General features: G+C 30.1%; 2 protein-coding genes and 1 pseudogene across 6 annotated transcripts; 2 read left to right on the forward strand and 1 right to left on the reverse strand.

Annotated features, from left to right (window-relative positions):
* Positions 1-1,201: 1,201 nt before the first annotated feature.
* Positions 1,202-6,290, reverse strand: LOC111275667 (DNA-binding bromodomain-containing protein). The gene is made up of 9 exons (XM_022861150.2): positions 5,661-6,290; positions 4,826-4,871; positions 4,575-4,653; positions 4,430-4,475; positions 4,255-4,353; positions 3,035-3,103; positions 2,603-2,936; positions 2,316-2,461; positions 1,202-2,239 (listed from the first exon to the last, which is right to left on the reverse strand). The coding sequence occupies exons 1-9, from the start codon at positions 6,171-6,173 to the stop codon at positions 1,316-1,318; spliced, it is 2,256 nt and encodes a 751-aa protein (XP_022716885.2). The 5' UTR covers positions 6,174-6,290; the 3' UTR covers positions 1,202-1,315.
* Positions 5,450-13,654, forward strand: LPXK (tetraacyldisaccharide 4'-kinase family protein). Of its 4 annotated transcripts, XM_089754113.1 has the most exons (10): positions 5,450-6,752; positions 10,441-10,655; positions 10,772-10,887; positions 11,456-11,689; positions 12,027-12,176; positions 12,381-12,590; positions 12,746-12,805; positions 13,057-13,137; positions 13,255-13,436; positions 13,476-13,654. In XM_089754113.1, the coding sequence occupies exons 3-9, from the start codon at positions 10,825-10,827 to the stop codon at positions 13,396-13,398; spliced, it is 942 nt and encodes a 313-aa protein (XP_089610239.1). In that variant the 5' UTR covers positions 5,450-6,752; positions 10,441-10,655; positions 10,772-10,824; the 3' UTR covers positions 13,399-13,436; positions 13,476-13,654. The 4 variants fall into 4 exon arrangements, with proteins under 4 accessions (XP_089610239.1, XP_089610238.1, XP_022717909.2 ...); XM_089754112.1 differs by lacking the exon at positions 5,450-6,752 and having other exon boundaries at positions 10,443-10,655; positions 10,764-10,887; XM_022862174.2 differs by lacking the exon at positions 5,450-6,752 and having other exon boundaries at positions 10,444-10,655; positions 10,764-10,887; positions 13,255-13,535.
* A 5,201-nt stretch (positions 13,655-18,855) lies between these two features.
* LOC111276129 (GDSL esterase/lipase At5g55050-like) lies at positions 18,856-24,179 on the forward strand (annotated as a pseudogene). The gene is made up of 6 exons (XR_016333632.1): positions 18,856-19,166; positions 19,579-19,709; positions 19,862-20,095; positions 22,225-22,474; positions 22,563-22,710; positions 24,107-24,179. The product of XR_016333632.1 is annotated as a GDSL esterase/lipase At5g55050-like (transcript).
* The last annotated feature ends 3,713 nt before the right edge of the window (positions 24,180-27,892 follow it).

A 27,892-nucleotide genomic window follows, 5' to 3' on the forward strand; every position in this document is an offset into this window, starting at 1 on the left:
AATAGGGTTGACAACCAAATAGAAATTTCTAAAAAAAGCTAGACGGAAAAATAGAGAAAGAAGAAGAATTAAATGCTAGAAAAAAACACAATTGGTCTAACACGTTTCTGTTTGAAGCTTGGAAACTAATATATGGTTGGTACCATAGAAACGTGTGCCTATATTAAGCTGAAATCAAAATGGTCATTGCCAACCAACATTGACCATTGCCTAATAGAAAAAAACGCATCGACCCTTTATAAATATAAAGAAAAAAACATGAATGATATTTTCTTTTTGCAGCAAAAATTTTCTCCTCCAATGGCTTTGATCCGAAACATCTTCGGGTGCTTCTCAGAATCATCCGAATCAAAATATATCTGCCAAGGAGATGTTTGTGTTCTTAGGAATAAGAAGAAATCTAGGAGGGGGAGGAAGCCAAAGCTTAGCAAGAGGAATTTCTTTTCCATTCTTTCAATGAGAAGATCAGCTCCAACAGCCTGAATTTCTGTTTTAGCTATGAATTTTAATGGCTCATATTTTGTAGATTGATTGATAAAGGGTTGTTCTTGTTTTATGTTTAGGCTGTTTATTTGATAGCTGTCAGGCCAGACTTTAGCAAGAAAATTGGAATTTCTGATGCATTGTTTCCAGTTGTTAAATAAAATTATAGCTTTGCTTCAGTCAGCTTGATTGATCATAATCCAAAAGAATTGCAATTCTCTCTTATTTTTCTTTTTTTCTTGTTATCTTTCTTTTTTCTTTTCATCTTTCACAATGAATTTTATTCTTTTCTTGAACTCGTAATAATCACGTGAATTTTTTTTTTATGATGCTGCCATAGATATTCTCAATTTCATCTCATCCTAATCTCTTCTTCAAACAATTTTAAAAACACACCCTCAGATTTGTTTGGTGCATTTCATGATTTTAATCCTAAAATGATTCTCACAAAAATAAAATCCGAATTGAAAAGAAAAAAAAAAATCCTTTTTATCAACAGAATTAATCCTTATTTTTTAATACATTCAAGAGTTGAATATATCTTACTAATTCAAAAGGCTAGAATTTGAATTCTCATGGTTCAAAATTGAAAAAATATATAATTATCAGAGGTTCTTTGGAAAGGAAAATTAAATTTTCTTAAAAAGTAAACAGTTAACTAATCACATAATAATAATATTAATAATGATGATAAAACTTAAAATTAAATGCTAATTAATTTCAATGGAAACAAAATTAAGACTTTCATAAACTTGTAATAAATTACATAACTACAAAAAGAAATTTAAGATTTTGGGGGCAACTGCCCCCAATCGAAAATCTGTCTCTGAGCTCACAGCTGCAGAGCCAAATCTGGCTGCTGGGAATCAACCAGAACGCCAGAAGATTGTTTCACAGGAGACCCCGGAGATTGGAACCTGATATTCAAGTCAGGAGGAAGCGAGTCCTGCTTCTGCCTGGGTTGGGTTCTTGGGCTAAGACCTTGCCAATGAGACTGCACTTGGAACCTAGACAAGTCGGTTGCCACTAGTTGAGGGAAAACCATGGGTCTATTTTGGAACTGAGCTTCAGTCACCAACCGAACTGGTTGGGTTGCAAAAGCATGGAGGGGGAAACTATTCTTCTGAAGCTGTGGTTGAAATTGCATCCCTGCAGAAAGTGGAAACTCCCCTCGAACTCGTGAAACTTGTGGATGAAGTTCCCTAGCTGGGTTGTATAACGACTCTGCAGATATCTGGCCTTTCGAAGTGCTGGAATTTTCAGTTGCTTGCTTAAAGCCTCCAGCTCCTATAGACATCCATGCACGAGCAGCAGCAGCTGCGGCATTGCTTGAATCATCTCGTCTTATAGCAGCAACAGGGACATTGTGAGGATGTGGCTTAGAAGGAACAGGGGTTTTAGAAGTTGCATCATCCTTTCGAACATCAGTAGCAGGAACTGGGGTCTTATAAGTTGCATCATCCTTTCGAACATCAGTAGCACGAACTGGGGTCATACAAGTTGCATCATCCTTTCGAACATCAGCAGCTCGGTGCAACTTTGTAAACAGGGCAGATTCCTTAGGAGCACGATTCTCAATTGTTAATACTGGTGTTGGAAGCGGCTCATACTCCCCAACCCACCCCCGACCAAACTTACAGCCCATAGGCAGCGCTTGCTCAATCCTGCGGGAAGCAACTTTCCATGCAACAGGTCCAAGAGTTGCAGCAAAGCGAGCCAAACTCCTAGCATATGAAAATTCTGCTTGAAGCCCAACCTGAATTGGTAAAGAAACACAAGTGAGTATAAAGGCCAATGATTGATGATGAAAAATCAGTTTGCTAGTTACATACAGCAACTAACTGCTTGATTTCCGCCTCAAAGGTTGTAAATATTGACTCTGATCTGATTACTGGTTGATTGAATATATTGTATGTCACACGGCGATTATCATCAAGTGCAGATGACTTCCTCCCAAATTTAGAAAGAAGACCCTTCCCTAAGACACAGAAGAATAATTAAAGAGCTAGAACAAAACCATCACGCGCATAGAAAGCCTCTTCTCAACGTTTAGAAAAGCCTGAACTGTTCCAAGCCACAACCGAAAATAGAAAAATGGGTTGGAAAAGGGACTTAATACCTGATGATTGTTCTTCAGTCTTCTCTAGATTATAATCAGCCAGGGAGGAGTTACCCTCTACGAGCGCATCAGTATGGCTAGGCATCTCACAAGCATTAGCTTGGATTGTGATGGAAGAGTTCTGGATATCTCCAGCAGTGGCAAGAGTGGCCCTTGAAGAGAAATCAGAACAAACAGGTTCCTGTGTTGTACGGTAGATAGGTTTTTTTGTTTGCTTCTTTGCTAAGAAGTTAGATGATGTTTTCTGTTCCATCTTGCTGTCTTTCTCAGACCGATCTACATCAATCTTTAACTTCTCAAACTTTTTCTTTGCCATCTCTTGAATGGAACGTGCCTTCGCAAAATAATTGGAGAGTTAGATAATGAAAACCCAGAAGATACTCAAAGAAGTAAAATATAATTTAATGCGAAGAAAGAGGGAAAACATTGTACCTGTTTATAGTATATAGTATCTGGTGCATTATATTGCATTGCGTTTGAGCATATTAAGAAGACATCACTCTACAACAAAGAAAAACTAGCTTTATAAGCCAATGCTGCCATGCGTAACAAACCAGTTTCCTCCTAGATCGACAATCTTGACAGGAGGTTGTCAGCACAACAATTCTGAAATCAATAACTATCCAAAACTAGGAAAACATAATTGTGGTGTTAACTATGGACCAAATATTACAAATTTCAAAAAAAAAAAAAAAAACCAAGCGAATTCTATGTGAAATTGTTCACAGCATTCAACGAAAGAAGAGCACAAAGCTCTGAACTGGAGGTGATCAATCATTTAAAATGGAAGGTACTTCTTTGCAACCTAACTTAAAAATTCCCACCTTCATTAACATAGTTCTAATCAGAAATTTTCCAACTTCATCAGCCATCAAAAGGAGCTACTGTTATGCTTGTAAGATCCCTTGAACCAAGTCATTATCTTAGCAAGAAAGCAAATACAATATGACCACCATACAAACTATAACTACCATTATTTACCAATTGAAAGGAAAGATGGTAAAATGACCATAATATTAACCCAGTGCAATATACCACAATGCCACATTCAACACTTGAGCTATGCCATTCAAAACTTTAATATAAGCACAATAATTTTCAAGTTCCAATACGCCAGATCTTACATCGTTTTATGGTAATCCAGAATGTTTCTTACCAAAAATCATAAAGCAAAACCCACTGTCACCAAACTTGACAGGAAAATTCACAAGTATCTAATGAAAATTGAAAGTATTTTATTCAACCAATGAAACTGAACATTAGCTACTACAAAAATCCACACTGCTTCTATTAAAATTCCCCTTTCACAACTTGGTTGCACATCAATGTTGTATCTTTAGAACAAAAACATATTTTAGGGGATGTGATGCTGACTGATTTTTCCAATAATGCTAATGAAGGTTTAGGCGAAAATAACACAAAGGTTTAAGGTTAATTCATATTATGTCCCAAATAGTAGACAACTAGGAGAAAGCAACACCTCCTTACAAAGCGCAAGCCACAAGAAAAGTGGAATTACGGAACCAAGAACCACCATAAGAAATAAACTGGAAACATCTGAAATACACTTTGGAATTATCCCAACAAAAACCCCCTACCCCAAGAGAACTTCAGCTACATAAACCAAGCCTGTTAGAACCATAATTACATACCTCAAATTGTTCCAATGTAGAATATATCCCATTGCCCAACTTCTTCCTCACCGTGGCAAAGTCCATTGGATGCTCAATCACATCATGGTAATCAGGAAGCTGTAAAATCCATCAAAACTTAGTAAGATAAATGAAATCAAACTCCAAAAGCACTTCCTCAGTAAATTCTGCTAACCTCCTCGGGATCAACCGGTTCAGCATACACACCATAAGTGTCTTTCCTGCAACAATTCACACGCAACTCAGAATAAGCAACACCAAGTTGAGAAGGGGGAAAAAAAGCAGACAGCGAGGGAGAGAAAAAAAGGTTCAAGACTCACTTCTGAAGTTTATCAAGAATCAATTCCAATGCCTTCTTATCAGGCAATGGAACCCCTGATGGAGGATCCGATGGCGTTCCTAATCAAAACCAAGAAGTTGAACCAAAATCCACATCAAATTTCCAAATTCTTAAAACCAACAAGAGAAACACTGAAAACCCAAACCCCCAAAACCCCAGCATTCAAACTCACAAAAATCCTCCCAAAAACAGAGCAAAAATCGAGGACCCAGTAATTAATTAAAAACAGACCTGGAACTGAGTCTTGCCCTTTGGGTTCCCCTTTTCTTCCTCTCATCTGTCAAAAACCAAAACACCAACAAAACTCCCAAACTTCAGAACACCCAAATCCTTAAAAAACACAAATCATTAAATTCTAAAAATTTACACCAAAAGCAGAACCCAAACTATAAAACCCCTTAAGCTGCAAAGTACGATATAGAGAGAGAGAAAGAGAGAGAGAGAGAGAGAGAGAGAGAGAGAGAGAGGAGAAAGAGGGTGAGACAGTGACAGGAGACTGAGACAGCTAAAGCAGACATTATATGTATAGGTACACTTCCAACACACAAATAGAGAGAGAAAGAGTGAGTTTGTAAAAGACATAGATTTAGAGAGAGAAATAGTTGGTTGGACAGAGATATAGAGAGAGAAAGGTGGGAGCGTGATCAGATTCTGTTAGTAGTTTTTTTTCTTTTTTACAGTTGACCTTCGACCGTTATTTTTCCTCTCCCTAAATTCTCTCGTTTCCCTCCAAACAACGACAGCATCATCAATAACATGAGAAAAAAACAGAAACTATTTTCCGTTAGGTTCGGATGTAATAAAAATGGTTTGCTCTGTACTCTTTAAAAGAAACATCATCAACACAAGTCTCATGACTTGAGAAAAAGAGTCTTTTACTCTTTAAAAGATAAGGAGAAAAGTATAGGGGTTTGTTTTGGGTCAATCAAAGGCTGACTTGGCTGGCCAGGTTCACGGCCTGAGCTTCCTAAAGATGAGGGAATTTACTTTAACGCGCCACCAAGATCGAGTGACGAGCATTTATCAGAGATTTTGCTTTGCTTCAGCGAAATGATTTAGTACATACCTCCACATCACAGTCACCATGATCATCATCTTCTTCATCATCATCAACTCCATCATCATCATCATCATCATGATCAACTTCATCACCACCGTTGATTCTTCTCTTCTTAATCTTTTTCTTCTTCTCACTCTCCTCTTCTTCCTCTTCCTCTTCTTCATCGTCCTCTTCTTCTTCCTCCAGTTCCTCCTCCACAGCGTGCCTCCCATGCGCCGAGGAAACACCTAGGCCGCGGCTTGGTGGCATAGGAGGAGGAGAAGGCGGCTCAGCTTCTTGACCTTGATTAAGTTTAAGAACGAGCTTAAGCTTCTTCTCTCTCCTTCTCTCTTCTTCCTCGTCTTCTTCTTCCAAGTCTTCGTCGAGATAATCGTCGTAATCGATGTTATACCTCACATTTCTCCGCCTATGACTCCGCCGTAGCTCCGGCTCCGAAGCCACCGCCGGCGAACTACCTCTTTTAGCCAGATCTGCCTTCGATGGCCTCCCTTTCTTCTTCCTCTTCACGATCTGACCCATTTCTTTTCACTTTCTCTCTCTAAAAACCCTCACTCTCTCTCTCTCTCTTCTGTTAATTTTATTTTTTCCACTTTCTCTCTCTTGTTTTTGGTTCCATTATTTTTCGATGTTGGACTTGGCTTTTTCGAGATTTCCAATTTCCATCAAATTTGAAAAAGACCAACTACACTTTGACTATTACGCCCACCAAAAATTGTTCATTTCACTTTTGCTGCAGAGGACTGAATGGTCAATTCATCATACCAGCTTTTTCTTAACTTTTTCGGTGCTGGGTCCACATCCAATCAGGACCGTCAATTGACCCCCCATCATCAAATCAACGGTGATGATGCCCTGTATCCGAAAAGAGGCTTCAATAATTCCTACAAAGAAAAAAATCCTGAAATTCAGCTCCATCGCTGATTCAACGTGTTGGTGGGCCTAAGCAAGAGGTAGGGGAAGTGGGCCCATGTGGGGGCTATAGTTGATGACAGAAATCATTACGATCACTTGTAATGGTGTCGTTTTTGGTGACTGTCTGACGAAGTTAGCCAATACGATCCGTTGATTTGATGGGGTGTCCGTGATGGGATCAATCAGGTGCGTTCCGATCTTTTTGGTTTTTGGTTCCAACGGTGGCCCAAAGCATAACTGTTATGAAATGCGGTGATTCTCTACTGATAATTTAAATGTATAATCGATCGAGTTTAAATTAAAATAGTATTAAATTTAAATTATTTTTAATTTTTAATTTTAAATTTAATTAAAAGTTAATTAAAATTTATTTTTTATTTTAAATTTATTTTAAAATAAAAATTAAATTATTTAAATTTATTTGATTAATATATAAAATTTAATTTAATTTTTATATTTGATAAAAATTTAATTACTTGTATTTTAAATTAAACTTAAATTTAAAAATTTTATCAATTAAAATATAAAAATTCGATTAACTCGTAAATTATTTAAATTAAATATTAAAATATTTAAATTTAGTTCGATCGATAAATCAAGTTATTCGAACTCGAATTTGACTCGATAATAATCGAATCAAATTTAAATTGTATTTAAATCTAATCTGAATAATTTACGAATACTAATATATCATATATTAAACTAGGTTAATTATCATGGGCCTTTTGTGCTGATAAAAACAGAAAATGTCTCGTGATTGTAATTTAATATATACGTAAATGAATTTTAAGATATTCCCAATATATTTATTTAATTAATAATTTTTAAAAATTTTATTATAATTATTTATTAAATTTAATAAATATAAATATTTTTTAAAATATAATTTCAGATTATAAATACAATAAACATACAAAATTTTATTTTATTCATAATTTATTTATTTAATAAATTTTAATATATTATTTATGATCATTTATTAAATTTAATAAATGAATAAAAATAAATTTATTTACAAAACATTTATAAAATTTTTTATTCAGTTAACACACCTAATTTAGTCAAAAAGTATATATAATATATATAATTATTTTTTTTAATATACTTTTTTAAAATTTAAAAAAAATAATTATTAAATTTTTTATATATATATCACCTTAACAAATATCTATAAAACACTCTTCTAGATTTTGCAAATAAAAAACTCAATTCTCCACTATGTTTAATTATTAACTTTGTTAATTTTATGATTAGAAAGAACAACTTATACACAAAATATTTAAGAAAAATTTGAAATTCAAATTTTAATATTATAATTTATTTTTTATTTTTAAATTACGATTTTATATATATATAAAAAAAGTTTACTTAATATTGTCAAATTTGAGTTGTAACTAAAGCATGTTAAGTTTGATGTCATTTTAATGTAAATTTTTGTTAGTAGGAGTCGACGTTTGATTAGTTTACTTAATTAACTAATTCGACTACTAAACCCTTTTTTTTTCTTAAATTAGTCAACAATTTCTCCTTGTAGGAACTTAAATTCAATAGAGTAGGTAATAACCCATTCAACCTCCAAAAAAAATTTTGTCTTCGGTATGATTAGGCAAAGGATTAAATTATTATAATCGATTCAAGCGATAAAAAAAGTTAATTTTCTTTTAATCATTTTGAGTTTAAATTTATTGAAAATGTATAAAAAATAATTTTGTATAAATTGTATTAAATTCAACATAAATAAATTTATTTAAATATAAATTTAGCAAATCGAAATCTAAAAATTTTTATCTTTTAAAAAAAATTTAAACTAATAAATGAAATATATAATAATATGACATATCATTAACTCCATGTTAAAGACTCTTGGCTGAAGATCCCTCTAATCATACTCTTTCACTTTATCACTATCATATTAATATTAATCTCTCTTTAATTAGTATTTTACTTGAGTTTTTTTTTTCTCTCACTTTCCCTTACTTTTTTAATTTTTTCCTGGTGCCAAACACGCCAATCAGAAAAAGATCACTTTCATGCATGGCTAGTTTGGTCGAGTTTGGAAAGAACAAATATTTAATGACAACGTATAAAAGGTAAAATGGTTGAAGATGTAGTTGGAAAAGTGATGGGAAGGAGCTGTTTGTTTCACGTTTCAATCCACCGTGAAGCGAATGAGAGTGATGGAAGCAGAGACAAAGATAATTTTCGCATTAATTGATTGAGTTGTAGTTTTAATGAAGCAAGGTGTGCTTTCCCCTTTTCCTTTTTCTTTTTTTTTTTTTTTTTTTTTATAAATAAATTTATATTATCCATCGCAAAAAGAAAAAGAAAAGGATAGAAAGATTTTATGAAAGACCATTTATTATTGTTGAGCTATTGTGTGAGAGTAAAAATTTGAAAACACAACGGAAAGAGGGAGGTCGATAATAAAAGTTAGAGATTTTTTTAAACTTTTGTATTTCAATGCTTAAATTAATATTTGATCAAAATGTAAGAATGAAGAAAAGGCAAAAAGTAGGCATGAAAGCTAAAATTCAAGTTAGTTTAGTAGTAGATTTGTTCATGGGTCGAGTTAGATGGAGTTTGAGTTAAATTTAATATGATATTTTAATATTTTAAGAAAGTTAAGGTTCAACCTAACTTAATTTTTTAAGCTTTTTTTTATTCAAATTCATTCATATATGTAATAATAAAATTTAAATTCGTTCAAAGTATTAATATTTAAAATTAAATTTTTTTTATATATTATTAATTTAATTAATTTTAATTAAATGTATACGTCATTTGAGTTTGGTCCCATTTAATTATGTTGAATGTAATTTAAAATTTAATAATTATTTTGTATAAAAAAAATAAATTTTATCATATTATAAATAATAAAATAAATGAGTTTTATCTATTATAAAAAATAAAATAAATGGACTTTGTTTCACTACAGTAAAAATATATTTTATAATTTTAGAGTCGAGATCAAATTTTAAATAATGAAACCTAAGCCCAATTTTTAATTTTTATTTATTTGTACAGATTCTTTTAATGAGTTTAATATTAATGTTTAAATCTTTTAAAATTTCAAATTAACTTTCAGATTCGAATACGTTGCTCAACACATGAGCAGGTCTATTTAAGAGTATTTGAATAAAAATATTTATTCCTATGCGATGGGCCACTAAACCTAGATGACTCAAGCTAAGCTAGTAATCAACAATGTGATTGAAAATGATAAATTACTCAAGCTAAAGTAATTAAGTTGATGTGAAATTTGAGAATTCAAGTAGATTCCATACGTCAGTTTAGCTAAATTGATCAAATTGCTTCTGCTAAATAGGTAACTTATATTCTTATATGAAATGTCTTTCTTACTTTTTACACCCTAAAGTGCCTCTACCACATATAATTTTTTGTTATAATTTTTCAAAATTTTAGACAAATTATTTAGATTCTATTTGGCATACCATTTTGCTTTTGTTTTTGTTCTTTTATTTTTTATAAAGAATAAATGAAAAGAAAAATTAAAAATTAAATGAAAAACTATAGACAAAAAGTAAAAAATAATAGATAAAATTTTAATATAATTAAGGATTATATTATAATAAAATATTAGAAAAATTATATTTAAAATTACTAAAATTATATAAAAATTTTAAAATTCATGGTGTATAGTAATTATGTCTATGAATGAATGTTATTCAATAATGATTTTTTTTTTAATTTATACAATTAGTATTCTAAAAAATTTGAAATCAAATTCAAATGTAACATAGATCAATTTTATGTCGTTTTGCCCCATATTCGGCCCAATATTATTTACTTATAACTTTTTAATTTACAAAACTACCCTTCGTTCCATCCATAATTTCCCTCTTCCAATTTCTAGTGTTCAGTGTCAAGTCTTTTCGTCGCTACTTTAATCGTTCAAATGGAGAAACTGAAGCGAGCAGTGAAAGAGATCGCCTACGCTCAAGACCAAGCCAGGCTCTCGAAACTTCATCTGTCTCTTATGCCTTTCCTCTCCTTTGCTTCGTCCCTTTACGGCGTCGTTCTCTCACTCCGTCACACTCTTTACCGCTCTGGCTTCTTCTCTAAGCACAGGTCCAAAACCGACTCCTCCTTATTATCTTAAGCTTAATTTAGACAGATTTTATCTTGAAATTTTATGTTTTGCTTATTTTATTTTATTTATTGGAATTTTCTTTTAAGGTTGCCAGTGCCGGTAATCAGTGTTGGGAATTTAACGTGGGGAGGAAATGGAAAGACGCCAATGGTTGAGTTCGTAGCTAAATTCTTAGCTGATAATGGAATTTCACCTCTCATTTTAACAAGGGTATTTTTTATTTTTGGCATTCTTTTCATTGTTGTAATTGATTTTTCATTATTTAAAGGTGGTTTGCGGGTTGGGTTGGGTTCGGGATGAGTAATTTTGGACTCGGATCGTCAACTTTTGACAGAGAATCGGGTCGGGTTGGCAAGCTTTTAAATTGCAAGTGTATGTACGAATCAGGTTTGGTTTAAGGTTTAATGTCCTGTATAGAGAGAGATCATGAACCATTCGGGTTCATGTTGTTTCGGGTTGGATCATTTCGGGTTTTGATAAAATCAAGTTGTGGGTCATTGACTTGTTTATATTTCGTGTTGAGTAAGGTTTTGACTCCCTTGAGGGATTGATGTACTTTTCAGTTAGTTAGGTGGTTGGTGCTTTGTAACTGTAGCATTTATATTTGTTGTTTTGATGTGGAAGATTGGGTTCAAGTAGGTTTGAGTGGGTTGGACTTGTTTTGATTTTTGAATTTCAATGTTTAGTGGCAAAAAATAGAGCTAAATTAGTATCTCAGATGTCACTTTCAATTTGCAATGCTATCAGATTGGAAAAATAAATATTGGTTCTCTTGTAGGGTTATGCTGGTGGAGATGAAGCTAAAATGCTGCAAAGGCATCTACTTGGAGGACCTGTAAAAGTTGGCGTAGGCGTAAATCGGATGGCCACTGCCAATTTTTTCTTTGAAAAATATGGATATGTAGATTGTCGTGGTAGTAAATTCTCTGAGAAAACGTACCTTGACCAGAAAATGGAAAGTCATAGAAGTTCTGAAAAAATTGGTGCTGCTATTCTGGATGATGGAATGCAGGTATGACAGTTTATTTCATGTTCCTTGCATTGTTCTATTGCATGTCTTATCAAGTATTCAAGTGTGTTCCTAGCTACTTTTGTTCATTAATAGGAAATTATCTGGCCAAATTCCTCTAATTGGTAGTAGTTTCTTTCCTATTTCTTTCTAAGTTGATGAATACCTTTTGATGCCAATAGTTGAGAACAAATATAATATCAATCTTGTTTCAGGAATTGATATGATTGTATATTTAGCTTCTACATTTTCCTTTATCCGGTAAGTCTTGGATAGAAAAACATTTTGCTTATGTAGGTGTAATGCTGATAAGTTTTCATCTAATGTATATGGAAGGCAGCATTGGAGCTTGTGTCGTGACCTAGAGATTGTAATGATTAATGGATTAATGCCTTGGGGAAACCACAAACTACTTCCACTTGGACCATTAAGAGAACCTTTGACGGCACTCAAACGTGCAGATGTTGCTGTAGTCCATCACGCTGACCTGGTATGAGGAATTGAACTTTAACTTTTCCTTTCCAAGAAGATAATTGCTTGTTCTTCAGCAAAAGTTCTGCAAATGTGTAACATCAATTCACAGTCTTACATGTGGTTTTTTTTTTTATATAAATTAGCATATATTCTCTTGTGTCTTGGTAGGTGTACTATGTCAAGGAATGGACCTAAAAGTTTATGCTTCAAAATCATGCAGGTGTTAGAACAAAAGCTCAAAGATATTGAGTTAGTGATTCAAGAAATCAAAGAGTCACTTCCTATTTTCTACACCAGAATGGCTCCCTCATATTTCTCTGAAGTGAGAAATATAAGCATAAAGGTGCATCTGGGAGCTGTGCGTAATGCAGTTGTATTATGTGTTTCTGCAATTGGCTCTGCCGATGCTTTTGTGCAGGTGATGGAAAAGGTATTATTTTTCTTTTTTGATGTTATTTATTTAGAAGCTTCATACACTTTATTTTCCAGTTCAAATAACATATAATGGAGTGCCTTCTTAATTTCTTATTTCTCTCCATTTATGTCTGTACGTTGGTCTGTTACACGGTGAATAACTTGCTGCAGATAGGACCAATATATGTTGATCGATTTGACTTCAGTGACCATCACTCATTTCAAATTAAGGTTAGTGCTCCTTCTCCTTTATTTACATTGTTTAGGGACAAAAGATGCTTTAATCACATTTTTAATCTGTTTATTATACAAGTACAAGGGAAAAGACACAAACCTTATCAGACTGCTAACTGATGATTGAAACATAGCTATATAGTGTGTATGATAATTTCATTTCATTTCTCTTCCTTTTTCATTCTTTTATGTCTTAGATTTGTTTTCCAAGCTATCAAGTTCTGATGTCCTAATGTCAATGAACCTAGGATATTCATATGATGAGAGAACGACTTAGACAACTTGAAGACAGATTTGGTTGTCAGCCAATTGTTATAGTTACAGAAAAGGTGAATAATCAAGGAAACTGGTTTTAATACATTTGGAAGATTTTCCTCGATATGAAACCTTTAATCACAAGTATATAAGCACCTGGTTTAATTTCTGTGCTTTGAACTCTACACCAGGATTATGATCGAGACCGAGAGATTCTGAAACATTTGCATCCTTTCCAAGTTCTGGTGCTCTGTTCTGAAATGCAGATTATTTCTCATAAAGGGTGCAACGAGGATACCTTCAAGTTGTTATTGAAGGAACTACTAGAAGAGTGAACATGTAGTTATCAGGTACAGGAGTTTAGATTGCATTTGTACTTTGCAGGAGCACAATTGAGATCCATCTGCACGAGTATTCGTATCCTGTTTTCACCATTAAATTTTTTTGGCCCGCGCTGTGGCGAAAGAGTGATGGTAAATGTAGTTGGCTAAGCAAAGTATAATTCTGTTTATTGCTCTTGCATGTTTAGGGTTCTCTTCTGCAGCTTTGTACTGTACCACCAATCCAATTCTTTAAAGAAGAGTTAGTACTGGATACATCTTTAGTTTTTAGCATGAGAATGGAAGCTTTTCTTTCCTTCTATATTTAGAGGCAAAAGACTTGAGCAGACTGCAGTGAATTCAAGGTATTACCATGAAACATAAAATATGTAGCAGTTTTAGGTGATGAGCTTACAACTTTAGCAGCTTGCTTGTGGCAGCTGACCAGCAAATTCAGCCTTGATTTTTCAGAGGCTAACCCCAAATGTAAGGCCCATGTTTCAACAGGGCTTGGGATGGATTTGGCTGATTCAATTTTGGGCCTGCTAGCCTATACCATGATATTACACAGGGCATAGTGCAAAACCAAAGATACTTGCTATGTGGTCCAAGAAGGCCTGGATTTAGCAAAATGTTAAGGACTGCTCTCACAGTAAGTAGTTACCCTAGTAATAATTAGCGGTAAGAAAAAAAACAGAAAAAAAAATAATTCGTAGTATTTAGTTTGGTTTAAATTGATTTTTATCTTATTCGGTTTGGATTAAGTTTGAATATTAAATGTGTATATTAAATTTATATCAGATTTCAAATAAGGAGGTAAAAAATCAAATTGAATCGAATTATATATATATATATATATATATAATTTTTATATATTTTAAATTTATATAAAATAAAATAATAAATTTATATTAAAATTTAGTTAAATATATTAAAAATTTTTATTTAAATATATTAAAATTTTATATAAAAATAATATATAAATAATAATAAAGTCATTCGATTAAATTATTATAATGATCTTGAAAACAAATCAAATATTTTTAAAAGTATTAAAGTTAAACTCATAAAATTGTCAATGAAACTCCAATATTTGTATTAAAGACTTTAAATAAAAATTGTTATGTGATCTGTTAATAAAGTATTAAATTTTAATTTGATTTAAACCTTATAACTTTAAATAAAAAAAATAGAATACATCTTGTTATAACCTACTAACCATGCTGAAATTTAACAAAAAAATAAAAATAAAAATTGAAGAAAGAAGCTCATTTTCTGTTGATTCATATTAGGTTGTCTTGACATATATGCATATATGACTTTACAAATATCATGAATTTGAACTTTTTCCATGGTTGTAATATAGTGGTGAGGGTGCCCATATTGTTGAATTTCTTATTCACACACAAAAAAAAAAAAAAATTCAACAAAAACAGGCTGACAATACAAATTCTCCATTATTAGCTTCAAAGAAAATAAGACAAATTAAGAGGATACACAATAGACTGAAAATAAATGTGATAAGTGACCAAGTCAAATCTGATCCTTTCACCAAATCAAATCAAAGAATTTTTTGTTGTTAAAAAAATAGTTGATTTTCTTTTATGGCAACTCGGGCCATATGAATACTATTTGAGGTTCACATTGATTATGGTTTATTTTAAAAATACAAATCCTCTTATTAGAATAATATGAACACCATCAACGATATCATCGATTTTGATTTTGAATATCATCATCTATTGTTCTTTATGTTGAATGCTATATCATCTATTATTAATATAAAATTTTTATATTAATTTTTTAAGTTATCTTTACATAAAATCTCATGTCAACTTAGAGTTTAAATTCAAGATTAATTATATCAATTTTAGATTTTCTTTCATAAAATAATAAACAAAATTTTCATCGCATTATAATATCATTTTATTTTATGATTGAATTTTTAAGAATTTAATCATAAATCTTAGTTGTAGCCATGTTACCAAAAGAGCCTTTAGTCATTTAAAAGTTTGATTAGACTAATAATTTGCATTTCTTTAAAAGATTTTGATTTTATTATTTTGGTTATATACAATATCGAGCATTTGAATTTATCTTCCTTTGTTGTGGAGATTCCCAATTTTGTTGAATTTTCCATGAAAAAGACGAGATTGAAAAAGTGACAAAGGGAGGTGAGTGACGACCATTTGGCATATTCATATTGCAACAGCTCTAGCATTTGGGGCTCATTAGGGTCATGAACCACTCATTTTGGTGGTGCATCACATTATCAAATAGATAACCATGGTTCCACCAATTGTCGACTGGGCTGCATCAAAATGTCTCCATCTTCTAGCCACCTAGCGGGTCAACAGGTGTTGGGTTGTGCCAGCTCCACAAAATTTTGTGATTCATTGCTTAAAACGACAATGGCTTTCTACAATTTCAGCAGTTTGTTTAGTCAAACTTGTGGCCCCTTAATTATTATGCTCTTCCTCTAGCTGGCTTCTTATTATTATGAAACAAAATGTTTCAAGGCCCTGACATTGAGGCTAACCCTTTTCCACCACAAATTCTTGCAGTCTTGTTCTCATATATTTTCTGATTCAGAGTTACATACCCAATGAATTTCATCTTTGACAAGAGAATTTTAATGTATTTTTTGTTGGTGATAATTAGAAAATATGATATAAATAGTTAACGGTGGTGTGATTTGTTGATAAAATATTAAAATTTTAATTTAAATGATCAAAATTCAGTTTTTGATAATTTTAATTAAAAAATATACATCGCAATCGAATATCATCATTTGTAATTGTGAATCTTAACATTTTAAACTGACAATCTAATCCGAAACTGTCAGATTTTGATCCGACCCGATCTTATAAGGTCAATTTTTTTTTTAAAATAAAATTTCGTATCGAGTCGAGTCAAATTTCTTTTAAAAAAGTTGAGATTGGATCTGGTAGGATACTAGACAAACCTATTATGACCCGATCCAATATATATAATATATTTTTTATTATTTATTTAATTTTATATTTATATTTAAAAATATTTTATATTAAAAAATATTTTATTAATCTCAAGTCATATCGAATTAGTTGCGTTTTTATATATATTTGGGTTGAGTTGAGTATAAGGTAATAATATTTTAATATCATATCAAGTCATATTAGAGTAATTTTTTTTACTTTGCCTGCTTTATAATTTGGTTTTAGAGTTGATTTTATTAATATTACATTAACTTTAACTTATTTGTTTAATCTTTTGCTATTGATCTAATACAATTGCATTACATTAGCTAAAATTCATTAAGTAGCTAGCTAACAAACCAACACAAAAAAACCAAACCAAATTATTTGTATAAATTAATAAAATAAAAATTCCAATATGACATTCAATAGGTGTAATTTAAATCTTAACATCAGTAATTTATTTTTTTATCTTTAAATTACAATTTTTTTTATAAAAATAATAAAATAAACATAAATAGTATAATATCCAAATTAAAATATGTTTTTTAAGTGAAATAGCCTCAATCAAATTATAAACTATAATGGCTTTCTCAATGTTCAACAAAATGGAAAATTGGACCCCATACTCAATAGTTTGCTTACTTTCCACTAGGTTTGTCTGAATCTTACAACATTCTTTTTGGTGGGATCCAACCTAAAAGAAAAAAAAAAAATCTAGTCCCCATCGATCTACATTCAACTGAGCTGACCAAAATTTTATCAAACCAATTAACACCGTTAATTATTTTTTGAATACATTGAAACTTCTACTGACTCTTGACACATTTTTGTTTTTGTATTTTATTGAAGTATTAATAAAATATTAAATTTTTAATTTCAATCAAAATTCAATTTCTGATTATTTTAAATATAAAAAAAATATTATTCAAGCGTTTTTAATCTAAACAATAGTCGTTTAAGTTTATTCATCTAATTTCTTTGATTTCAAAATTCGTATATTTTCATGTTAATATCCTTTAAAAATTATGATACATAATATTAAAAATCCGAAATGATCGAATACCTAAATATGAAAGTTTTGATTAGATTTCTGTATGAATATGACATGTTATGTTTAATCTAATTAAAGGTATTTTTAGGCAAAAAATTTCGAAAATTAGTTTAATTAATGACATCCAACAATTCATGTGAAACATGCAAGGGATGGAGTGGTCACATGATAATTGTTGTCCTATGTTGACATTAAAACAAAATAATTATACCATCCAATATCATATTTTTATTAGCCTCAGACAAGTAAGATTAGATTAAAATTAAGATAGAGTTATCGATTATTTTTTAAATCAGTTGATATATTATTAAATACTTGGAGGTTACAAATTCGAAAAAATTTAAGTACGTAATGTTTTTTTCAATCAGATACGGAATAAAGTAGAGAAATTTAAAGGTAAATTACAAACTCCAAAACCAAAAAAATTAAAAGATAGAGTTTGGATGAGACACGTAAACCATACCAAATGAATATATTTAAACTCCAAAATCATGTCAAATACGAAGAAAAAGATTAAGTCATCAGTTTTTCTTCGTATGACGCTTTTATTCATAGATAGTGGGGTTTCCTTTTTCTCCCATAAGCCACGCCAATGAATTTTTTCTCGTCTCCTTTTTACATCTCCAAAATTATATATATATATATATATATAAACAAAAATTGTAAACTTTCATAAACCGAAAATCTAAATCTAAAAAATTTATATTTTTCAATTTTTAGTGTATAGACCCTATACGTTATAAGTAAATTAATATAACATTATTAATAAGCAAATTAGTTTTTGACGCGTGCGTAATACACATGTAATTTTTATATTTAAAAAATAAAAATTTATTTTTATAAATAATTTTTTATATTATGATAATAATTATAAATATTAATAATTTAATTTTGATTTTGGTATAATATAAGTAAAATTTGATAACTTTTAATATAATTTTAATTTTTATAACTTTTGATAAAATTTTGGTAACTTTCGATACAATTTTGGTAACTTTTAATATTAATTTGGTAACTTATAATATAATTTTATTAATCATCGATAAAATTTTGATAATTTTAAATAAAATTTTAGTAATCATCGATATACTTTCAATAATATTAGATAATACAATTTTAGTAATCTTTAATATTTTTTTAGTAACCATCAATACAATTTTGATAATTTTTTATAAAATTTTGATAACTATAAGGTAATTTTAGTAACATTTTGATAACTTATAATATAATTTTGATAATTATTAATAAAATTTGTACTATTATATATTTAACAATAAATTTTCATAAAAAATATAAGTTTAGTTCTAATATAAAATAATTTTTTTATATAATAATATTATTATTTCATTCAAATTTAAAATTTTTTCACTAAATTTTTTTGTTAAATAGGTTCACCTCACTTCTTAATCAAAGCCGAAGCCCCTTTACCCCACTGCATAAAGTCCATTTTCCTCCCCACATACGAGCTCCTTTCATTTCTTTTTCGTCTTTTTCTTTCTTAAGCCCTAATAGAAAAATGGGTATAAGAGTTTTTGGGGTGAAGAACTTGTTCTTCGTCTTCCTTTCACTATTTAGTTTGAGTTTGGAGTTTTCGAAAGCTCAGATGGTGCCGGCGGTGTTTGTTTTCGGGGACTCCCAAGTTGATGTCGGGAACAACAACTATCTTCCTGTTTCTATTGCTAAGGCAGATTTTCCTCACAACGGGATCGATTTTCCAACCAAAGAACCAACTGGGAGGTTTTGTAATGGCAAGAATCCAGCAGATTTTCTTGGTAACTACTTAATAATTATTGGTAGTTATAATATATACAACCTTTTAACATCATCATATAAATCTTCACATGACGAATGATGACAAGAGTTTCAATGTAATAGCCATGTAAATTCATCTCTTTTCTGCAACATTTTCAGCCTTCTTTATTACTATCTTTTGTTGCAAAAATGATATAAAATATTATTGATTGATGCTTAATATGCAGCTTCATATATTCTAAGTTGACAAGTTAATTATTTTTTAAAATAACCCATATGTTTTATCACTCATTAAACTGTATCTTATAACTCATGAAACCAGCTATATTCTGACACGTTGAGTTACTTCTCCTTTAACTACTACTAGGTTTTTGTGTTTACCTTGTTCCATATAACACTAACATCTGATTTCTATGTGACATTTTTGGACAGCTGAAAAAGTAGGGCTACCGAGTTCACCACCCTATCTTTCCTTGTTAGAGAAGAAGGATGCATCATACATTAACGGTGTCAGCTTTGCCGCCGGCGGCGCTAGAATCTCGAAAAGCGCAGATCTAGGTTTTGTAAGCGAAAGAAGGAAAAGTTATATATAAAATTTCCTTGTTATAAGGGAAAAAATTAAAATGCGGTGAAATCTTCAGTCTGAAGCTCTCCCAACTGAGCTATCCCCGCATGTTGATTTAAACACTATTCTAAAACTTCATTAATCTTGCAGGTTCAATTAATACCTTTGTCACAACAGGTGGACTACTACCTAGCAGTGCATCAAATTTTGGTACAGCAGATGGGATCCTCTGCTGCAGAAAAGCACATTTCTAAATCTCTTTTCGCGTTTATCATTGGTACCAATGACCTCTTCGATTACTTTGGATCTTCCGACCTTAGAAAGAATAACACCCCACAACAATTTGTAGACTTGATGGCTAACGCCCCGAATGAACAACTCAAGGTAACTAAGCATCATTTCCTAGAAGCAAATGTTCTACTCAATGTTATATTCAAGGATAAGCTAAATATCATATCATTAATAATCAAAATACATCAAAAACCAATTCTAGCAAACTTCAAACACATGAAATTCTTTTCTATCCCATGCTGCGATCTCCTTTATATAAAAAATAATATTGTTTAGTGAAACTTAATCTTTGATCATTATTGTAGATACCTTAATTAGTCTGGGCTCAAGCTCATTGGACCTGGTTTAACAGGGTCTAAGCTTAAGCCATCGAGCTTGGTTCAATGGGGCAGATTGGCCCTTTTTTATTGGTTTATTTTTTTGAATTTATCTTATTATTATTCTTATTATTTTAGAGATAATAAAAAAAAAAGAAAGAAAAACAAAAATTTTGCCAAAAATATGGGTTGGTAGGGTTGGACTGGGATTCAAGGATTGATAATCTTGAATCCCAGTCAAAGGAGGAATCGGCATTGATTAGAAACTCTTCTGATCAATGCCTATAAATATAAGCTTACACACAATAAGCAAAAATGGGGAAACACAGCAAGCAGAAAGCATAAAATTTTTTTGAAGATTTTTGGGTTTAGAAAAAAAAAGATTTTTTTGAAAATTTTGGGAAATTTCCAGATTTCTGAAAATTTTTTAGTTTCTAATAAATTTTTCGACGTCAATTGAATTTTTCAATGAGTTTTCTAGCGCCAGTTGAATTTTTCAACAAGGGTTTCCAGAATCTGGTAAAGATTCTAGTGAAGATTGAATTTTTCGACGAACCTCTGACGAACCAACTCAGATTTCAATGACATTTTTTAGAATCTGATGGAGATTCAACTAGAGTTCATCTGGTTTCTAGAGAAAGGAGAGAGAAAGGAAAGGGAAGAGAGAGAAGGGAAAAAGGTGATTTGAGGCAGAAAGCTTGAACTTTGTCTTTTTATAACAATTTCAAAACGACGTCGTTTGGCGTCTTAATTCAACCTAAGATTAACGCGTTTTACCGCGGGCGATCTGACTCGTAGCACGACCCGTTTCAACCTACTCCACAGATCTTACTGCTAAGTCAAATCAAGTTGAGTCGATTTCCTCCCAACCGCGTCTTTGAGTCATTTTTTGTATCTAGAGTTGAGCCACACCAGCCCTTTAGCTGAGCCATTTCGATTTTTTTAGGGTTTTTTTTATTTTTTATGTGTTTGTTTATATTTTTTGGTTTTTTTTTGTGTTTTTATTTTTTTATGTGTTTGTTTATTTTTTTTAAGAGTATTTTTTTTGCATGAATAAATTTTTTTAAAAAAAAAAGAATAGAAAAAAATATAAAATAAAATTTTCAAGAAAAATATTTTTAAGGAAAAGTTGAAAGTATCAATTTTTCTTGAAAATAAAATTAAAAAAAAAAAAGTATTTTGAGAAAAAGTTGGAAGTATCAATTTTTCTTAAAATAAAATTCTAAAAAAAAAAATTTTTTAAGGAAAAGTTGAAAGTATCAATTTTCCTTAAAAATAAATAAAAAAACTCTTAAAATGCTTTAAGAAAATGTTAAAAGTATCAATTTTTCTTATATAAAAGTATGCGTTTTCTTTAAAATAAACAAAAGATCTATATCAAAAGTCAAATCATCATTCCTTCCTCATTTTATCTTTTTCTTTTCTTGAAAAATTTTAATATTAAATAATCCGACGATGGAGCTTCTGTAAGTGAAACAGTAGTTTTCTTGTATACTTTTGAGGTGAGAAATTTTTTTTTAATTTTCTACTAAAAGTATTGGAGTTAATTAAAAATAATTTTTAATAATTAATTACTTGGTAATTTTTAAGGCTTATTGAATAACATGAAATTGAGTTGGTACCATCTTTCGATGGGCGTTATGAGGGTGCTATAACCTTCTTTACATGTAACCATACTCTCGGACCTAGTTCTAGTTTCGCAGACTTTGAATTTACCTTTTAGAGATACCTAAGTCGAACTTAGGATTCCTCTTTAAAAGGGATAGATTCAATTAGGTGGCTAATCGCACCTAAAAAAAAAGATTGATGGTGACTCTTCAAGTCAATGTCTAGTGATAGGTCCTCGGATTTAGACTTTATGACAATTATTAGCTAACTAGATATTGAATTTCAATGTTTTGGCAGAGACTATAGGCATTCGGGGCACATAAATTTTTTATAGCTGATATCGGACCAATTGGGTGCATACCTAAAGAAAGAGTTAAAAATGAAACCCAAGAAAGCAAAGAAGAAGGTAATTTTTGGTTTGTTAAGTTCGATGAAGGGCTGAAGGCGATGTTGAATGGGTTTAAATCAAAACTTCAAGCCATAAGCTACTCCTACTTTGATACTTACAGTTTCATGCAATGTGTCATCCAAAATCCATTGGCTTACGGTATGCAACATGTCATTTTTATGCATTTTTTTGGTCCTAATTGTCTTAAGTTTTGGTAAAAAATGTGACATTTTCAACTATGTTGCAGGGTTCAATAAGGCAAAAGCTGCCTGTTGTGGACTTTACAATCTGAGAGCGATAGTCCCTTGTTTGCCCATTTCAAAATATTGCCCTAACAGGACAGATCATGTTTTCTAGGATTTGTATCATCCAACAAAGGCAATGGCTTGCATTATTGTGGACAAGGTTTTAAATAGTGCCTGCAACGCGATATAACGGCTGCTATTTAGCGATAGCACCGTATACCATTTTCGTTATTCATTATGGTGGGATGTGATTGGTAATCACACCTATATTGGTTGTTTATAGTCATAAATAATGACATAATGGAAAAATACGATTGTAATGGGGATGTTAAAGTCTCTGTTTACATTTTTCTTTCATCAAATTAAATGAAAATGCATACCAAAACGATAAGAAAACCATTCATCAAATCCAAAATATTTAGTTAAATTTAAACTTCAATTAAAATAATGAGAATAGAGGCAATGTAAAGATAAAACTCCAATAAGGGAACCAACCTTCAAACTGCCAAACCCATTTCATCAGGGTATAGGATCCTCTGGTTTAACAACTTAAGAACTGTATGATCCCATTAAGCAATTGCAAATAGCTCCCAAATCAATCCAATGGAAAGGAGAGAGTTGAAATCGCTTGAGGGAAAGATAAGAGGAAGGTTCGATAAGGACGTGAGTGACGCTATTTTAGGATAAAAAACAAAGTGAACAGCGAGAAAAGACAAAAGGTAGATTGATGTCAGATATAAATTGGTTTTTATTTTTTATTTTGGCCATATCTTTCTTTTATATTTTGGAAAATGGGTATTTGAATTTTTTTTATGATTTGGATAAAAATTTAATAGGGTTGTTAGTTGTTAAATAGTTTATTTAATTTTTAATTATCTAAAAAATAATTTTATAATAAAATTTTAATATTATTAAGTATATTTATTATTAATTTTTTATACCTAATATTTTTAGATAAAAAATTTTATAACAAAAGCAAATAATGATGGCAAATAAGTTTTTAGGAATATGTTGAAGATTTTAGATGAAAATTTTGAAAGAAAATGAGAGATGATATGTACAAGTGATTTTACATATTTCTATTTCACATAATTAGATTTTAATCTATTTACCTTAATAATTGTACTTAAAAATATTTAAATGTTCATTATTATTCTTTTTAATTAGATTAATTTATAACATTAATTTCATAATGATAATTTGTCATCAATCATATGCATTTATAGCATTTTATTGACAAAATTCATGGATATATTAATGATCAACATTTTAGATATGTATATTGATTTATGACTCAAAACTAAAAATTTTAAAATATTTATTTTAATATATACATTAAAGAATTAAAATATTATAAATTATTTTAAATATAATAAACAGTTTATAATTATTATTTATTTTATTTTATGATAAGTTGTTAAAAATTTTAAAAAAGAATTACGATCGCAATGAGTGTAACTACCGTTATTTTATCCGTTATTTCCATAACTGTGATAAACGCGACGCGACAAAAAATGCAATCGCAACCATGATTTAAATCCTTGGCTGTGGATACTCTTTTCGATGGTCCTTCACAATATTGTGTCCCCATGAATGTTAGGCAGCTAGTTTCTACTTAAAGTTGTAGTGAAAATCAATATATAGCTTCTAGTCACAGAATTACGACGAATAAAGATTCACATTAGAAAGAAGCCATAGCAAATTACTATGGATATTTCAATATCCATTCAAGAAAAAAATAAAAAATTTAGTTTATACCATTATAGTGCATATTTTCATTCATTTAGCATAAAATTTATGATAAAAAATTGTAGCAAGGAGCCTTGCTTCAATGAAGCTTAATTGCTGGTTAGGTTGCAAGTATATTTTCATCCAATGAAATTTGTTCTTGTGGAAATAAAAAACAAAGATTCACGTCTAAAATTTAATAGATTTACATTCAAAAAATCTTAGAGGTTTTGCTAACTTATATGAAGGTTATCATCTCACGAAAGTGGTACTAACTATTTTTTAAAAGAGGACAAAACTCAGATAGAGAGTTTATATATGAAATGCATGTATGGTGTGTGCGAAAGAATATACAAATAATTTAACAAACTTTTCTATTCAAACAAATAGATAAAACATAAAAAACAAACAAATTAGTATACATGAAAAAATAACAAAAAAATTAAATAAAGACCATTCAAATAAGGCTTGAAACAACTTAAGATTAAGAATTGGCTTAACCCTTTAAGTCCCAACAAAGTCGCCAAACTGTCATAATGCTTAAGTCTAATAACCTACTCATTAAATAAAAAAATATGAAGTCATTATCAATATTTTTTAAGTTAGGTGTGATTGACCATCTATGTGAATTTATTCCTTTTAAAGTTATCCTAAATTTAAACTAGGAGTCCCTAAAAATAATAAGTTTTGGTTTATATCACAACTGAGTTTGAGAGTTTAGTTACATGTAGGCAAAGTTATAACACCCATGCAATGCCCACAAGTTGTACCAATTAATTTTAAATTTTCTTCTTAGCCTGAATTCAATGGTCTTTTATTCCTTATTCATTTTTATTAATTTATTGTTTTTGTTAATTTAAATATTTTAATAGTAGACATATTTTTAGGATTTTTCCAACACCTTTGTCTATCCTCTATAAATATTTCTTAACTCAAGAGTATTTAAATAACACATCCGTTTCTTTGAAGAGGTTTCATTATCAGATTTATTAAATATTTTATAAAATACACAAAATAAAATAGTCATGTAATCACTATTTATCAAATAATCAATCATGCAATTAGATAAAATCATCATAATTTGTTCTCAATTTTAACTTTTTTCTACTTAGAAATAAATAAAATTTTTATATTGAAATCAAATTTTAAATCCTCCAACACCTTGATCGAATTTAAAAAAAAAATTCTTTCATCTAAAAATTTTCAAAAAATTTACACATTTGTAATTTTCTTAAAAGTTTATCATTGGTTGTAATTTTTATTACTAATTATTTATTATTACAAAAAATAAACTAATTTTATCCTACTAAAATAAATAAAACAATTAAATTAAATTTAAAAAATAGAAAGGTTAGTAAATAGGTTAGGGAAAAAAAAACAAATAAAAAATTTTAAAAAATGCAATGAGCTTTGTACAAGTAGCAGCCCAAAGTAACACTAACCAAGCTAACATAAATGGACCCAATAAATTCTGGTCCAAATTCGAAAATATATGCAAGCTGCCTTATTTCTTTTTCTTTTCTTTATTACTTTTCATACTCTCCGTTTCATGCTTCTATTTAAACCAAAACAAAACCTTTATTCTACTGCTTCCAAACTAAATAAACAAATACAGGCTGACAAGACAAATACTCCATTATTAGCTTCATAGACAATTTGTCAAATCAAGAGGATATTATTTAACAGATTGAAAAAAAAATGTGATAAGTTACCAAATCAAATCTAATCCTTTCACCAAATCAAATCAAATAATTTTTGTTGTTAGAATTATAGTTAATTTCTTTTAGGAGCAATTGGGGCCTCATGTATGAATAGTATTTAAAGTTGACATTGATTGATTTATTTTAAAAATACATATTCTCTAATTAGAATAATTCGAATACCATCATCGATATTATTGGTTTTGATTTTGAATATATCATCATCTCTTATTAATTAATATTGAATTTATATGTATATTAATTTCTTAATCCATTCTACAAATGTCAATTTAGAGTTTAAATTCAAAATCAATTATATCAATTTTAAAAATTCAATCATAAATCATAATTATAATGCAATGAAAATTTCTTTGACAATATTATCAAAAAGTCTTTAGGCATTTAAAAGTTTGTATAGGCATCAATAATTTGCATTTCTTTGAAAGAATTTGATTTTGATTTTGTTTTAATCATTGAGCAATTGAATTTATCTTTCTTTGTTGTGGAGGCATCCAATTTTGTTGATTTTCCATGAGCAAGACGAGATTGAAAAGTGACAAAGTGAGGTGAGTGGTGACCATTTGGCATGTTCATATTGCAACAGCTCTAGCCGTTGGGGCTCATCAGGGTCATGAACCACTCATTTTGGTGGTGCATTACATTATCAAATAGATAACCATGGTCCCACCAATTGTCCACTGAGCTGCATCAAAATGTCTCCACCAGCTAGCCACCCCTGCGGGTCAACTGGTGTTGGGTTGTGCCAGCTCCACAATTTCAGCAGTTGTTTAGTCAAACTTGTGGCTCCTTAATCATCTTGTTCTTCCTGTAGCTCTCATCTTATTGTTATGAAACAAAATGTTTCAGGGCCCTGACATTGAGGCTAACCTTTTCCCACCCCAATTTCTTGAAATCTTGTTCTCGTATTTTCTAATTCAGAATTACACAAAGAATTTGATGTTGGACAAGGGAATTTTAATGTATTTTTTGTTATTGATAATTAGAAATTAAGATAGAAATAATTAACAATAATGTGATTTATTGATAAAATATTAAAATTTTAATTTAAATGATCATTGTTCAATTTCTAAAAACTTTAATTACAAAAAAAAAAATGACCATATCTCATCATCTACGACACTTTCTTTTATTCTTAAGTTGCAACCTTTTATATGTATAAAACAAAAAAATTAGAGTGCCAACATACGTTTCTTAAAAAATTATTGGCGAGTTTAAAGAGTGATTAAATAAATAAATAAATAAATAAATAAATAAATAAATAAATAAATATATATATATATATATATATATATATATATATATATATTAGCAAACCTTTCTTTTTCGTTGCTTGGAAGACCTAACTAGGAAGCAAAAGTCAAAAACTATGTATAAGACATGTTTTGTGCACAAATTTTATGAAGCATCTAATATATATATATATTAGCAAACCTTTCTTGTTCATCGCTTGGAAGACCTAACTAGGAAGTAAAAGTCAAAAACTATGTATAAGACATGTTTTGTGCACAAATTCTATGAAGCATCTAAGTTTAAGGTCAACACAGTCTGAATACAAAAACAGTTTTCATGCTTGGCATGCCTTACAATTTGGTTTTAGAGTTTGTCGTAACATATAGATCCATGAATCTATAATTAGACTTAATAAATAAAAAAAGTCATTATCAATTTTTTTTATTAGATGTGATTGGTCATTTAAAAAATCTATCATTTTAAAGAACACCTAAATTTAAGGGTTCTTAAAAGAATAGGTTCAGATCTACTAACCAGAATAGGATTTGGAAGTCGGTTACATATGGAGAAGGTTATAGTACTCCCACATGCTCATCCGAAGGATGATACCATATTATTTTGAATTTATTCTAAGGTATTGAGTCTAATGGTTT

The sequence above is a fragment of the Durio zibethinus genome, chromosome 25 (genome assembly GCF_047325235.1).
Source record: "Durio zibethinus cultivar Kanyao isolate XHJ-2024 chromosome 25, ASM4732523v1, whole genome shotgun sequence".
Taxonomy (NCBI): domain Eukaryota; kingdom Viridiplantae; phylum Streptophyta; class Magnoliopsida; order Malvales; family Malvaceae; genus Durio; species Durio zibethinus.